This window comes from Neltuma alba, unplaced genomic scaffold, assembly GCF_004799145.2.
Source record: "Neltuma alba isolate B1F8T4 unplaced genomic scaffold, ASM479914v2 tig00012957_pilon, whole genome shotgun sequence".
NCBI lineage: Eukaryota > Viridiplantae > Streptophyta > Magnoliopsida > Fabales > Fabaceae > Neltuma > Neltuma alba.
Window position 1 is genome coordinate 250,334 of NW_021637317.1, and position 12,789 is coordinate 263,122.

Here is a 12,789-nt window from a genome sequence, read left to right on the forward strand (position 1 = left end):
ATTTGGGGTTGGGGGGTATCAGAGGAGATGTGGGGCATAATCCATGGTAACATTACTTATTAATAAGTTTAAAAATCACAAAAATTCAAAATGATTAACTTAAAGAAGGAATAATAGTACGAAGCATTAAAAAAAAACGAAATTCTTCATTAAAAAAAGGAAGGAGGTGGATATGTTATTCCATGCGCATGAGAATTTAGCTTATCATCACAAGGTTTGACATTTTAAGTTAGGCTGTGTTTGGTACAAAAGTTGAATTTGAAGTAATGAAAAAGGTGAGGGAAATGATTTTCATTACTACATTTTATGTGGATGACAAAGTGACTTTCTTTTGGTGGTGGTGGTGTTTTTTTTTTTTTTGGGGGGGGTTTCATGCTCATTCTCACTTTGTTCTAGTAAAAAAAAAAAAGAGTATATTACTACTTTTGTTTGGTGGTGTTTTTTTTTGGGGGGGTTTTCATGCTCATTCTCACTTTGTTCTAGTAAAAAAAAAAAGAGTATATTACTACTTTTGTTTGTAGTCTTAGTCTACAAACAAAGTCTTATAAATAAGACAGGAGGGAGTATATAAATGTGTACATAAATTATGCAGTCCAATTAGGCGCCCAGTAATTTACTATTTAAATCTGGAGAGTTTGGCCGTTTGGCCAAATTTGCCGGCATATTTATCGTATTAATAATGGCTTCGTCTTCCTAACATCTCAAGTATAGGTTCCACTTTTAGAACATGCCCCTTGCAGCAATTGAATTCTGAAACTTCTTCCCCCACCTCTCTAATCATTTCTAAATTACTCACAAGAACGAATCATATGGCAGAAAGAAACCTTAACTATCTTTCACGTACGTAATCATATATTGGTCGAATCGATCGTGACAGTTATGGAAGAAACACAAGCTTCGATGATGGAATCACTATACGCGTGGACATGAAGTTGCATGCATGCATTTATATATTCATATTAAAAGGCCCTTCCTTTCCTACGTTATCACGCGGAAACCTGGGAGAACTAAGTTTGTGTAACGATATAGGTGCAGAATTAATGGAGATTCTATAGCAGTAACCAGAAGAAAAACATGGCAAAGACCAAAGACAGAGGCAGGGAACACATTCGTTCGCTTCTTCCGATGTTGTGAAGTACGTCGTCGATCGATCCTATTAAAATGTTTTTCATTTTGACTATGTGTGATTTTTTGTGGTATGGTTATCTGAGTAATTAACTGTCTGGTTTCATGTGATAATGGAACAGGAACATGAGTCACAATCGGTTGCAACAATCTAGTCCAGACCAAATTAAAGCGCCTAGATTCTTTCTAATCTCCGAGAACCCTCGTGATATCTTCGTAATTTTGATTAGGTTAGGGGTTCTGGTGTGTCTTGTCGTCTCCATTACGCTCGCTCTCTACTCTGCATTCTTCAAACCTTCCCGTTGGTTCTTCCCCGACCGCCTCCAGGCCAACGCCCGGGCCGCCGCCGAAGATGAACGCCCTGCCCCCACCAACATCTCTCATATCCTCTTCTGCATCGCCGGGTCGGAGAACACGTGGCAAGAGCGCAGCCGCTTCAACAAGCTCTGGTGGCTCCCGAATGACACCCGAGGCTTTGTCTGGCTCGACAAGGAGCCTCGGTACGATGTGTCCGGCGCCATTCCGTTCAAGATCTCGAACTACCGGTGGAAAAGCTTCGTCCACGGCCAGGCTGCCGTACGGATATCTCGGATATTCAAGGAGAGCTTCAAGCTTGGCCTTCCGAACGTGAGGTGGTTCGTCATGGGAGACGATGACACCGTGTTTTTTCCGGCGAACCTGGCGACGGTTCTGGGGAAGTACGATCACAGAGAGATGGTATATATTGGAGATAATTCGGAGAGTGTGGAGCAGAATCTGTACCATGGGTTTGCCATGGCTTATGGCGGTGGTGGATTTGCGATCAGTTCAGCGTTAGCGATTAAGCTATCAAGGATCTTTGATGGATGCCTTCGGAGGTATTACTATTTCTATGGCTCTGATCAGAGGGTGTGGGCTTGTGTCAATGAACTCGGCGTAACTCTCACCAGAGAACCGGGCTTCCACCAGGCATGTAGTACGCATATATTACATATACACTCGTTTTATTTTTTCTCAATCATAATCTTATGTTTAGGAGAATAGTGAGCCAAGACAGTGAGATTATATTGGTGTGTGTGTCCACGACCTATTTCTTGTCTTGTCTTTACATCGATCCCATCCCCTCTCAAATTGTTTCACCTTCATAAAAAGGAGCACATATATAGAAACCACTGGGAGAAGGGGAGAAAAACAGATGATGATGATGATGATATAAGATATGGGATATGAGTCTTGTTAATACATTACTATCTTTTCATATTTAATATAAGAACTAGTTAAAGGAAAGGAGGTATTAGCTGCCTGTAACCCATCTGGCCCTTCATTTTGGAGCCCTTTCCAAATATTTTTTTAAGCTTCTTTTCATCATTAAATTCTGAATGAGTGGCATTTTAATATTTTATATTTGTAAAAAAATAGTTTAGTTTTCAAATTTTTAATGATTTTTCAAAGATTTAACACTTTAAGTTAAAAAATATCACTAATTTTATGTAGATTATTATTAGCTAAAAAAATATTTGGGAAGTGTTCCAAAATTGATTGGTAGCTACCCATAGTTAGAGGGTTGGGTTTGGTCATAAAAACCTTAATCCACTTCACCTTTCAAACTCATAGTTTTTGTTTTAAAATATCCCTATTGATTGTAAGGATTTTTTACCAAATGATAGTTTTAATACACATAATTAGAAGGATAATTTAGAAAAGTCATCACACATTTGTTACAACAAACCAACCTAACTGATTTTTTAAATTTCTTTAAATTAGTTGTCTAACTGTTATAATAAGCATAGACGAAGGCGGTATATACTCAAAATCTTGCGTCCCCATCATTTGGTTCCACGTACATCCTCCTCCCCTTCAGAAAGCAGGCCTAGATTATGTATATAATAAGCCTCATAAAATCTGTGACGTGGGTCTCATCCTATTTTTTCCTCCCTATATGCATGCCCCTATATATCAAGTTTAATTTCTCCTGTAGGGCTTTGGGTTACACGTATAGAGAGAGAGAGAGAGAGAGAGAGAGAATTAGGTATGGTGGGCGCTCTGAAACTCCTATCTTTCTGGAGAGACTTCTCTTATCATATACACTGTGACTGGATCCAAATTCATGCTTTAGTGCAGTTATTCTTGTTGATATCTATAGGAGATATTGATGCAAGTGTAATCTTAATTAAAGTGGGCATGAATTATTCACAGTGCTGTTTCATTCTGTGCTTATGGCTCATCAGCTTGACATAAAAGGGGACCCATATGGGATTCTGGCAGCACACCCACTGGCGCCATTAGTATCACTGCACCACCTTGACATGCTAGAGCCAGTGTTCCCAAACATGACCCAAGTGGACGCCATACACAAGCTCATGGCTGCCTACCTCATAGACCCTTCCAGAATATTGCAGCAATGTTTCTGCTACGACCATAAGCGTCACTGGTCGGTGTCCATATCGTGGGGTTACACGGCACAGATTTATCCAACGTTGTGGACTGCTAAGGATTTGCAGACTCGGTTTCGTACGTTTCGAACCTGGGGAACTCTTAGTGATGGGCCTTTCATGTTCAGCACTCGGCCCATGGGCCCTGACCCATGCGATAAGCCCATTGTATATTTTCTGGAGAAGGTCAAGAGGATGGGGAATGGTGCATGGAGTTTCAGTAGCTATAAGAAGCATAGGGAGGGTGAGGATGCTAGAAACTGCACCCGACTGAGCATCACTCCTGTGGAAGTGGACAGAGTTAGGGTTGCTGCTTTGAAGCTTGACCCCAAATACTGGAAAAAAGTAAGTTGCTTCATGGCTTCTCATTCTTACTACCTTCTACTCTCAATTTTATGAGCAAGATAAGGAGTTTGTTTTTATTATAAATATATAGAAGACCTCAATTTACTTTGACTCTAAATTTATAATTTTTTTTGTCAAAATATTGCTATTGAGTGTGCATGGTAATGAGGTTTTAATTAAGGGGAAGTTGCAAATAACTAACAAATATTTGTTACAAATAATTAGCTTAGCTAATTTTCTTAATATTAACAAATTATTTACTTAGTTCTTCTATTAAAAATCAAAAGAAGAATTTGGCTCTTGAGACTAATCTTCATTATAAAAGTGCTCATCATCATAATATCTTGGAAAAATTTAGTTTACAAAAAGGAATGTAATTTCTTAAAAACATTTAATAACAAGTAGTAGTATGAACCTGTTATCATTTATTACACTAACACTTATCATTTCGTAATTTTTTTTGGGTGTGATTACACTTGTTTCTTATAACCTCATAGTAATTCTCCCTAATATTTTTGCTGTTGCCAAACAACTGTGTCATATCTATAGAGTAATAGGAGACAACTGACAATAATGATGTTGATTTGGGTGGGAATGAAGCAGGCCCCAAGGAGGCAATGCTGTCAAATAATGAATGGAGGCGAAATAAGGAATGGGACACTGCGGCTCAGGATTAGGAATTGTGGCCCTCGTGAATCTGTTACAATTTAATGACTAGGGATTATTTGCTCCCCTCCCCCCTCCCCTCATGGGCGGATTGCTGTAAATTGATGAGAGCCTTGCTGATATGGCTTATGGCCAATTACATTACCTTTGTAATTTTGTAGTTAGAACAAAATCCATATCTCATATTAAATCGATTTTTTTGACAACCATATTATTAATATTATTAAAAAATATCAGGAAACAAAGTCAGAGCCATATTATTAATGTTATTAAAAAATATCAGGAAACAAAGTCAGACTTGATATGGATAGATTTTCCACTTTACACTCATACTATTCTGTTCTCTCTCTCTGTGATTGCAAGTTTTCTACCAACACATACTGCCACAAGCACATATGAAGACACATTAGTGTTGATGAATCAGCTTCACATATATAAATACAACCTCGCTTTTTAATTGAAAGAAAGCAAGAACAACAACAAATTGTATTTTCGCACATCTCTAAGCAGAGGTGTTAAAAATGCAATTAGACCTTTATATAATATTTGTATTTTCTACAAATTTTATGATCCACATTGAGGGGCTTTTTGCCTGAGATACTGTAGGGGAGATTTGAAGGCCACAACTGAGAACTCTTTCCCCAAGGGAAATACATCTTTCAGTGAGGAAAAATTTCTAATTCTGTACAAAAAGATTATGCTTCTAAATATGGCAGTTAGCTGTCCCTGGCGTAGCGCTAACGGCATAGGAAATCTCCATGGTACCCTATTAGAAGGGCAGAAATCTAATGGTACTCAAAGCTATAACTATCACATATACTCATTCAGGAGTTACAGTAATCTCAAGCGTCCGTGAGGCAAATACAAGGGGGAATACCAATTAACAACAACTATCATTACATGGTTTCCCTCCTTTACTAGTTTGAACTAATAGCTCCAGCCAAAATTAAGATGTGAATGCAATCCACAATATTCTGCAAATTCAGTATAAGAACCCAGACAACCTTTAATGAGAAGTTAAAAATTACCAAGGCACGGATGGGATCATGAATTCATGCAGGCAGACAGCAAAATTGGTTCCGGAAGACTTGCCATTAATATGCTATAATTAACCAACAAGGGCAGAATCTTCACGTTTGGCTGTGTCATTGGGACTAACAGAACCCACTTCAACAGGCTCCAAACCTTCATTCGAACCACCCTTTTCATGTTGCAAATGCTCAGAATCCTGCTCAGGATACACCTCAGATTGCAATGATGGAGCAATGTTATTCACATGTAGCCATGTCAATTCCCATAAACTATCACCGCCTAAGGCACTCCTCTGCACCAGAATGCCCCTTGTCTTCATTACAAGTAAGGTATTTTTTAGAAGCTCAGGCACTAGCTCTTGAAGCTTCTCACTCTTCTTACCCCTAACTTTCACTTTCATATATTTTTCCATTCGGCTCAGCACCCCCAACCATATTTTGCAAAATGTTGACAGCTGTGATAGGTCTTGGAGTAACTGAAGATATACTTTAGACAAGAGCTTCATCGCAAAGATAAGGGTTCCTTCCATGTTGCGGTAATCCTTTTGAGACTGTCCTTGTGCAATTTCAAGTAGATCATCAAGCACAGTGAAGATGACCAGATCAAAACACTGCAACCACACACTATGCGAGAGATAAATACCATCAACTCCAGTCAAGCACTTCTGCAGTGATAATATAGCATGGTTTCTAACCTCCTCTCTCTGGTCTAAACACACTTTCCTTAGTCCCTGCACTAGCCTTAACCACATCTCTCCAATGTCCTGAGACAATTTTGACACTTCCTCCTCCCCCATTGTCTGTGTAGCCTCACTAGTCCACTGAACTAAGCAATCGACAGACCCTGCCATAAGATCCAGTGCCCGTACAGACCGCTCTGCCTGTCCAACTCGAGATTCAGCAAAGTGCCTAGCAGCTTCTACACAGAGAACATAATTAGCTGGTAGCAAGTGGGCTCCATCTGACATTATGAACAATAGTGCCTCAAACCCAACCTCAGATGCTTCTAGGTGCTTAGCTGTGATGGAAAGTAGTGATGTAATTGTACGCCATCCTAACTGTGATCTGATATGAGAAGCATTTGCCTTCACAAGGCGATTGACTTCCTGTGTAATCTGTTCACAGTACGCATCAGCAACTCGAGCATCAAGCTTCAAAACTAACTGCAGGGACCTCAGAAGTTCATCAGCAATGCTCTCCTTGTAGGGAAGCAACCGCTGGCAAATCTTTAGAAGTCCAAAAACAGCCTTCTCTACCAGTGCACAAGGCATTACAGTTGACTGAACAATATTGGAAATATGCTCGTACACACCCTGCCAAAGTGTTCCAATTCTATCCCTATTATTCAAAGTGATTGCAATCAACAACTCCAGGCAGAACACAGCAGTATCTTCATCCTCAGGTGTGCTACTCCCCTTTTGAGGAAACCCTGCTGCCCATATAAGTGCTCTTGCAAGTTGCAATAGAGATTCAGCTTGCAAAAATTTACTCTCGGTGAATATGCTGTCAATGTGACATTTCTGTATTGTTTGCAGGGTTCGCTGATGAGCAGCAAGTTGTTGTTCAGTAGGTTGTGACCTTGGCTCTTCAGTTTCAAGAGACAAGAGCTGACTAAACCTCCCCATCAATCCTGAGGATCTCCTCGGAGTACCAATGGATGGCATATGAGCTGATGACAAAGAATTTGCTATAGGTTTCCCATGCCCAGTCTCAGTAGAAAGCTCTGACTCATCAGCTGCGTCACTGGCTACACGGGCAGGAAGAAGTCCTAACTTGTGTAATCTTAAAATACAATCAAGTATATTTCTCCATCCTGTGCGGATGTAATCCCCATACCTATTAGCAATACTAAAAACTGTTACAGTCGCCATTCTTGCTTTTGTGTCATCTCCAAACGCTAGGACCGGTTCCTCCACTGACGATGGGTTCAAAAGGGTAGTGAACTTACAAAGAGACACAACTAGATCATCCAGAACATCTTCAAGATGATGGCAAGCTGAAATTTTAGCAACAGCTAAGAATCCATCCACACAAGTTTGGTATACTTCTTCATGTTCAGCATGATCAAATACCACAGATATGGCAGCAATTGTTGGGCCTGACATTATAGCAAACATATCATGATCAAGGTAGGCTCTGGAATCTGATACAATAAATGGAGCAGTTTTCTTTGATTTGTGCATCAGATCAATCCACCGACTTGGAGTCATTTCAGGAAATCCAGCACCCTGATCAGGGGTAGTGCGGATCTCATTCTTACAAATTGAATGATAAAGCTCCAATAGGAACTCTCGAGGTAGATCATTGCCACCATTTATATGCCTATTATTACGAATAAAGTCTTCTTCTGTCATCTTCTTCTTAACTTGCACATTGTGCTGATCTGTATTCAGCAATATGAGTGAATATGACAATACAAGGGCAGCATCCTTGTTAGCAAGAATATGTGGTGACTGCTCATAGTATCTTTCAGAAAAGGCTTCAAGCACTCTCTGGATCTTTTGCGATTCTCCTGGTAGTCTGAATGTCTCAAGAAAGAGACGCAAAGCAGTGTCTATATTCATATCTTGGAAATCAAATGTTCCAGCAAATTTATGAAGAACCTGAACACAAAATTCATCATGATTTCCTAGGAAATCACCAACAAGATTCTTATCCAGCCCAGCAGTGTACCTGAAAAAGCAAGCAACACTTTGGGGATCAAGTTTGTCAGGCAAAAGATGTGTTCCTTGTAGAAACTCTAGACCTTTCTTAGGGTCCCGATTAAAGTGGTCAGCTCCAATCATCAATCTTCTCTTCATGTACTTCCTTCGACGGACAAAAGGGACCCAGTGATTTGGATCGTTGTAATTCTCACACTTAACCATCCAAAAGGGAGTATACTCTTCAAGATTCACAGGTGAATGTTCTGAAATATTAGATCCATTGCCAATCCTTTCAGCCATTCCTTGTATAACAGCAATGAGACCATCTAAAGCAAGAATGTGCATAGAAGACAAAGGGCAGTTTACAGGAAATGCACTTTTTGACAACAAATTAGCAAGGTCTTCAAAGACATTACTGCAAGTAATGTCACAGTCAAAGTTAGCATACATATCTACCATGAATGTTTTTTGCCTGCAGAAGTCAACAACGGCCTCCATGGCAACCTCTTGCTGCTGGTATGAAGCGCCATATCTGCTTTGTGCAAGCCTCAAAATGACACAAGAAAAAAATGCTTCAAGTTGCAATTTTAGTTCAGCTCGGAGATGATGGTACAAGTTGAGAACAATGCTACACACCATTGAAAGTATAAGGGCACTTGTTGATAAACCAAACTGCATCAGACTACGGAACAATTCATCCTGAACTAAGCTCAGCAATCTGGGGTGTTGGCGAATGGAAGGCCCTCCCAATTCTATCGCGGCATTAATTAAATTTAAGGCAAAAAGGGGAACATCTTCATCAAAGGCTATTGTATTTGATCTAGGACCCATATCCATATGCTCAGCATTCAGCAAAGAACACAGGAAATGAAATATTTCCACCATGCAGGGAACTCCATATGGTTCAGTCATAAGATGCATGTCATAAGGTACAGTCCCCTTGCCACTACTAGCAATAGCTGTGTTTTCATCAATCACAGTTGCAGCACCGGCAGCAGAGTCTGTGGGTAACGACTGATTATCATATTCAGAATTCATGCTCCCATTCTCTAACTGTTTGCTTCCAAAAGCATACTCGTTATTTAATGCTCCAATCTGCACAAATAATTTATTAACTCATATACACTGTAACATCAAAATTCAAATTATGGGCACATAAACTGTTCATTTCAGGGAGGATGATTAAAAGATTCCAAATGAATGTCTGCAGACTTCACAATTTAATGTTAATATTAGCAATTTTCCACAACCACACCCCCCCATCCCATCTACACATACACAACCTTAAACAGATTCTTTGTGTTTCACTTTTGGGGGATTTTTTTGGTTTTTTTTTTTGGGGGGGGTGGGTTTGAGGGGAAGGAGAGGTTTCTACAGTCCACTTTAGGTTGTGCTAAAAAATTACAATCCAGTTACAACTATACCGTAAAACACTTCCATGATATATCAATTCCTCAAACCCATCATGGACAGTCACCGTGGCTTTCTTTATTTGCCAGATCAGAACCAAATAATAATTGATAGCCAGCAATAACTCTTGCAAAATAGAAATAATAATAAATATAGAAGCAAATAGCCCTCAAATTCTCTCTAACAATCCCTTTGATTATTCTTCCCCCTCATCAGTTGACATTAATCAAAAAATCAGAAAGAAAAGAATGCAATCAAAAGAAAGAATTATAAATGGTGTGCAAATCTTATACCTCTTGTTTTAAAGTAGAGCTTCCATTTACCAATGCATGCTCTGTGTTGCCAACATCTTGAAGATGCGAGAAAATACACCTAATAAGTTCATGCATTGTGTGGCGTGCTATCCGCTGCAATAACTCACTTTTTGCTCCTGCTTGATGAACTATTCGATAACAAGTATTCACTAAGGTGCAAACATGTTGGTTACTCAACATCACAGATGCTTTGCTTTTCATACATGCCACAAAAACTTGTAGTATCTTCATTAAAACCACTTCTTCTGATGCAGGATCAGTCACCTCAAATCTGCAGCTAGTGACAGAATCAACCACCAGGTGCATGGCATCCTCAACATTGACAGTGTTTTGATCAATCACATCAAGAGTTAAGATCTTATAAACAGATGACAAAGCAACACTGGTACTTGGTGCACCAGTTTCATCTGATCGAATTACATCCAGAAAAGGCTGGAGATACAAGGCTGGGCTGATAGCATGCCACTGATGCTGCCATGAAAATATTTGCCTCTTTAAGGTCTTCAAAGATTGAATAAGGGAGTGCTCCAGCTGATCATCACCAGACATATAACGGCCTCCCCATCTAACATTTCTTCGCATGACTGACATAACAGCACCAATTTCAGAATTGATCATGCACGCTAAAGTAGTTTTGCTAGGATATGCATCATCATATTCCTCAGGTTCCTCCTCTATTGCATTGATACCAGCTTGTAGCTTTAAACGTCCCATTTCTACAAAGTTCCTTGAAAAGAACTGATCTTCTAGAGGTTTACCAGTGGAAAGCTAAGATGAACCCAATTCCTCACAGACGCCTTCTATGAAGTCCAAAGAGACAATAGATTCAATGAAATAAGGTTACTTTGCGCTAAATAACTTGAAAACACCATATGAAAATTAATGTGCACATATATGCATTTGCAGGTGACAGAATTAGACTAGTCCAGTTTTCCGCATGCAAAGACAGATCAAGCTTTTTATCCCCTTGACATAACCCCTATAGTTTATATACGTCAAGTAAAAGAAAACTGCAACATAGCTAGCTGCCAAAATGTAACCCGACCTCAACCATTGTCCAGCCATCCTTCTTATGTTACTCGCGCAAAACTGATCTAATTACCAAGTCTTCCACCACTCTCAAAATTTTAATTGGATCATCCTACCTTTAGTTAAAACAGCATAACGTAGTTCAACAAAACATCTAAAAAATTGCATCCGAGTACAAAAACGATTGCTAACGAACTTTGATCAGATACTCTGAGAAATTGGCAAGCATTGGATTCCAAAATTTCTACCCAGGCCGTCCAAAACAGCGCGCGCACAAACACACCAGGATGTGCAGAATAGCTAAATTACATTGTCGTGCCAAGTACTTCATATGCACTCAGCTATAAACCATGATCACAGCTTGTCCAAACCTCAAAATCCTTAGATCTAAATGTAAATCTTACTTTTTTATTCAACCCATAAGTTTTTCACTCTTCAATGATGCAAACAACAATCTTTTTTGCATCCACAATTTTTTTTTTCTTGGGTTAAAATCCGTGCGGCACCGAAAAAAATTCGGCATAGAAAGGTCCGCAACACTATGCTCGGTGTTTGATGCCAAATTATTCTAGTATGAACGTAAATAAAATGATGATGAGCATATGTAAAAGCTCAAAAGAAAAAAAGAAAGGGAAAAAAAGCAACAACAAAGCACAAATGATGAAGATGGAGATCAAAACGCACGAAGGAAAAGAAATTAACTTACTTCGATCCCTCGGTTAAGCCCATGAATCTGAAGCCGGAGAGGCACATTACAGAGAAATCTCGCCCGGGACGACTTACCTCAAAACTGGAAATCTATGCTTGAGGAGTGAGGAGCTCCCAATAGTCTTTGTTGAGACCTTTCTCCTACTGCCGTTGAACCTTTTCCCCCAGACCCATACGTTTTTTTTTTTTTTTTCCCTTTTTGACCCCCAACTATATTTTCCATTTATTATTTCGATCCTCTCGTTGTACTCGTCATAAATTTCTGAAAGAGACTCTGCTCCGTCTTTGTAATTAACCACTAATTATCATTTTTATTGAGAATTAATCTATCCATATATTTTATATTTAGTAAGATTAAAAATAATGTGCTTATAAAGTACAAACTGGTTATAAATTATAAAATATTTAACAAAAATAAAACGTGCAAAATGGTATGATTTGATGGAGAAGCGCTTCATCAAAATTATTTTGAAATTAAATTTAATCTAAAAGATTATATATTTTTAATTTACCAAAAAAAATTCTTATTTTTAAGCATATATTCTAAATAGTTGAATAATCATCCCCATCAAAAGGAAAAAAAATTGAATAACCATGGTGTTGATCCTCAAGTAAAATTTACACAAACAATTAAAAATAATTTAAGAATTATAATTATAATTCGATGAAAAGGACATTGAAAATTTTTCATTTAAAAAATTAACATTAAGAGAATAGATTATTACTTACTTCTTAAAATTTGTAGTTTAACTATATCTTAATGTCATACAAGCAGACTATTCACCATTCTGTAAATTATGTGGAGTTATTTATATACATATAAATATATATAATATTTACCTGAATTGTATTGCCAAAGAGATATTTATTTGAATTTGATTATTGAAATATTGTCAAGTAATGTAAAGAAAGGAAAAGCTTTCAAGTTTCAACAATATGTAAAACATTATCAACTTACGTTGTTAGCTCAACGGTGCAGAGTTTTGACTTTTAACCTCGTGAGGACCTTGTGCAATGTGAAGGATAGATTGCGAGAATGTGGATGACGTGGCAGCTTCACGAGATGCCACATCATTGCATCTTGAGATAGTATAATCAACCAGTT

General features: G+C 38.5%; 2 protein-coding genes across 4 annotated transcripts; one reads left to right on the plus strand and one right to left on the minus strand.

The window, feature by feature from the left end:
* The first annotated feature begins 1,251 nt into the window (after positions 1-1,251).
* LOC114732958 (uncharacterized) lies at positions 1,252-4,558 on the plus strand. Its single transcript, XM_028920360.1, has 3 exons — positions 1,252-2,073; positions 3,333-3,881; positions 4,439-4,558. The coding sequence occupies exons 1-3, from the start codon at positions 1,252-1,254 to the stop codon at positions 4,556-4,558; spliced, it is 1,491 nt and encodes a 496-aa protein (XP_028776193.1).
* Positions 4,559-5,062: 504 nt separating this feature from the next.
* LOC114732932 (ARF guanine-nucleotide exchange factor GNOM) lies at positions 5,063-11,839 on the minus strand. Of its 3 annotated transcripts, XM_028920325.1 has the most exons (4): positions 11,683-11,839; positions 9,927-10,747; positions 5,607-9,318; positions 5,063-5,526 (listed from the first exon to the last, which is right to left on the minus strand). In XM_028920325.1, exons 2-3 carry the CDS (start codon positions 10,659-10,661, stop codon positions 5,656-5,658), a joined length of 4,398 nt encoding a protein of 1,465 aa, XP_028776158.1. In that variant the 5' UTR covers positions 10,662-10,747; positions 11,683-11,839; the 3' UTR covers positions 5,063-5,526; positions 5,607-5,655. The 3 variants fall into 3 exon arrangements, with proteins under 3 accessions (XP_028776158.1, XP_028776159.1, XP_028776157.1); XM_028920326.1 differs by having other exon boundaries at positions 5,063-9,318; positions 9,927-10,744; XM_028920324.1 differs by having other exon boundaries at positions 5,063-9,318.
* Between the last annotated feature and the right edge of the window lie 950 nt (positions 11,840-12,789).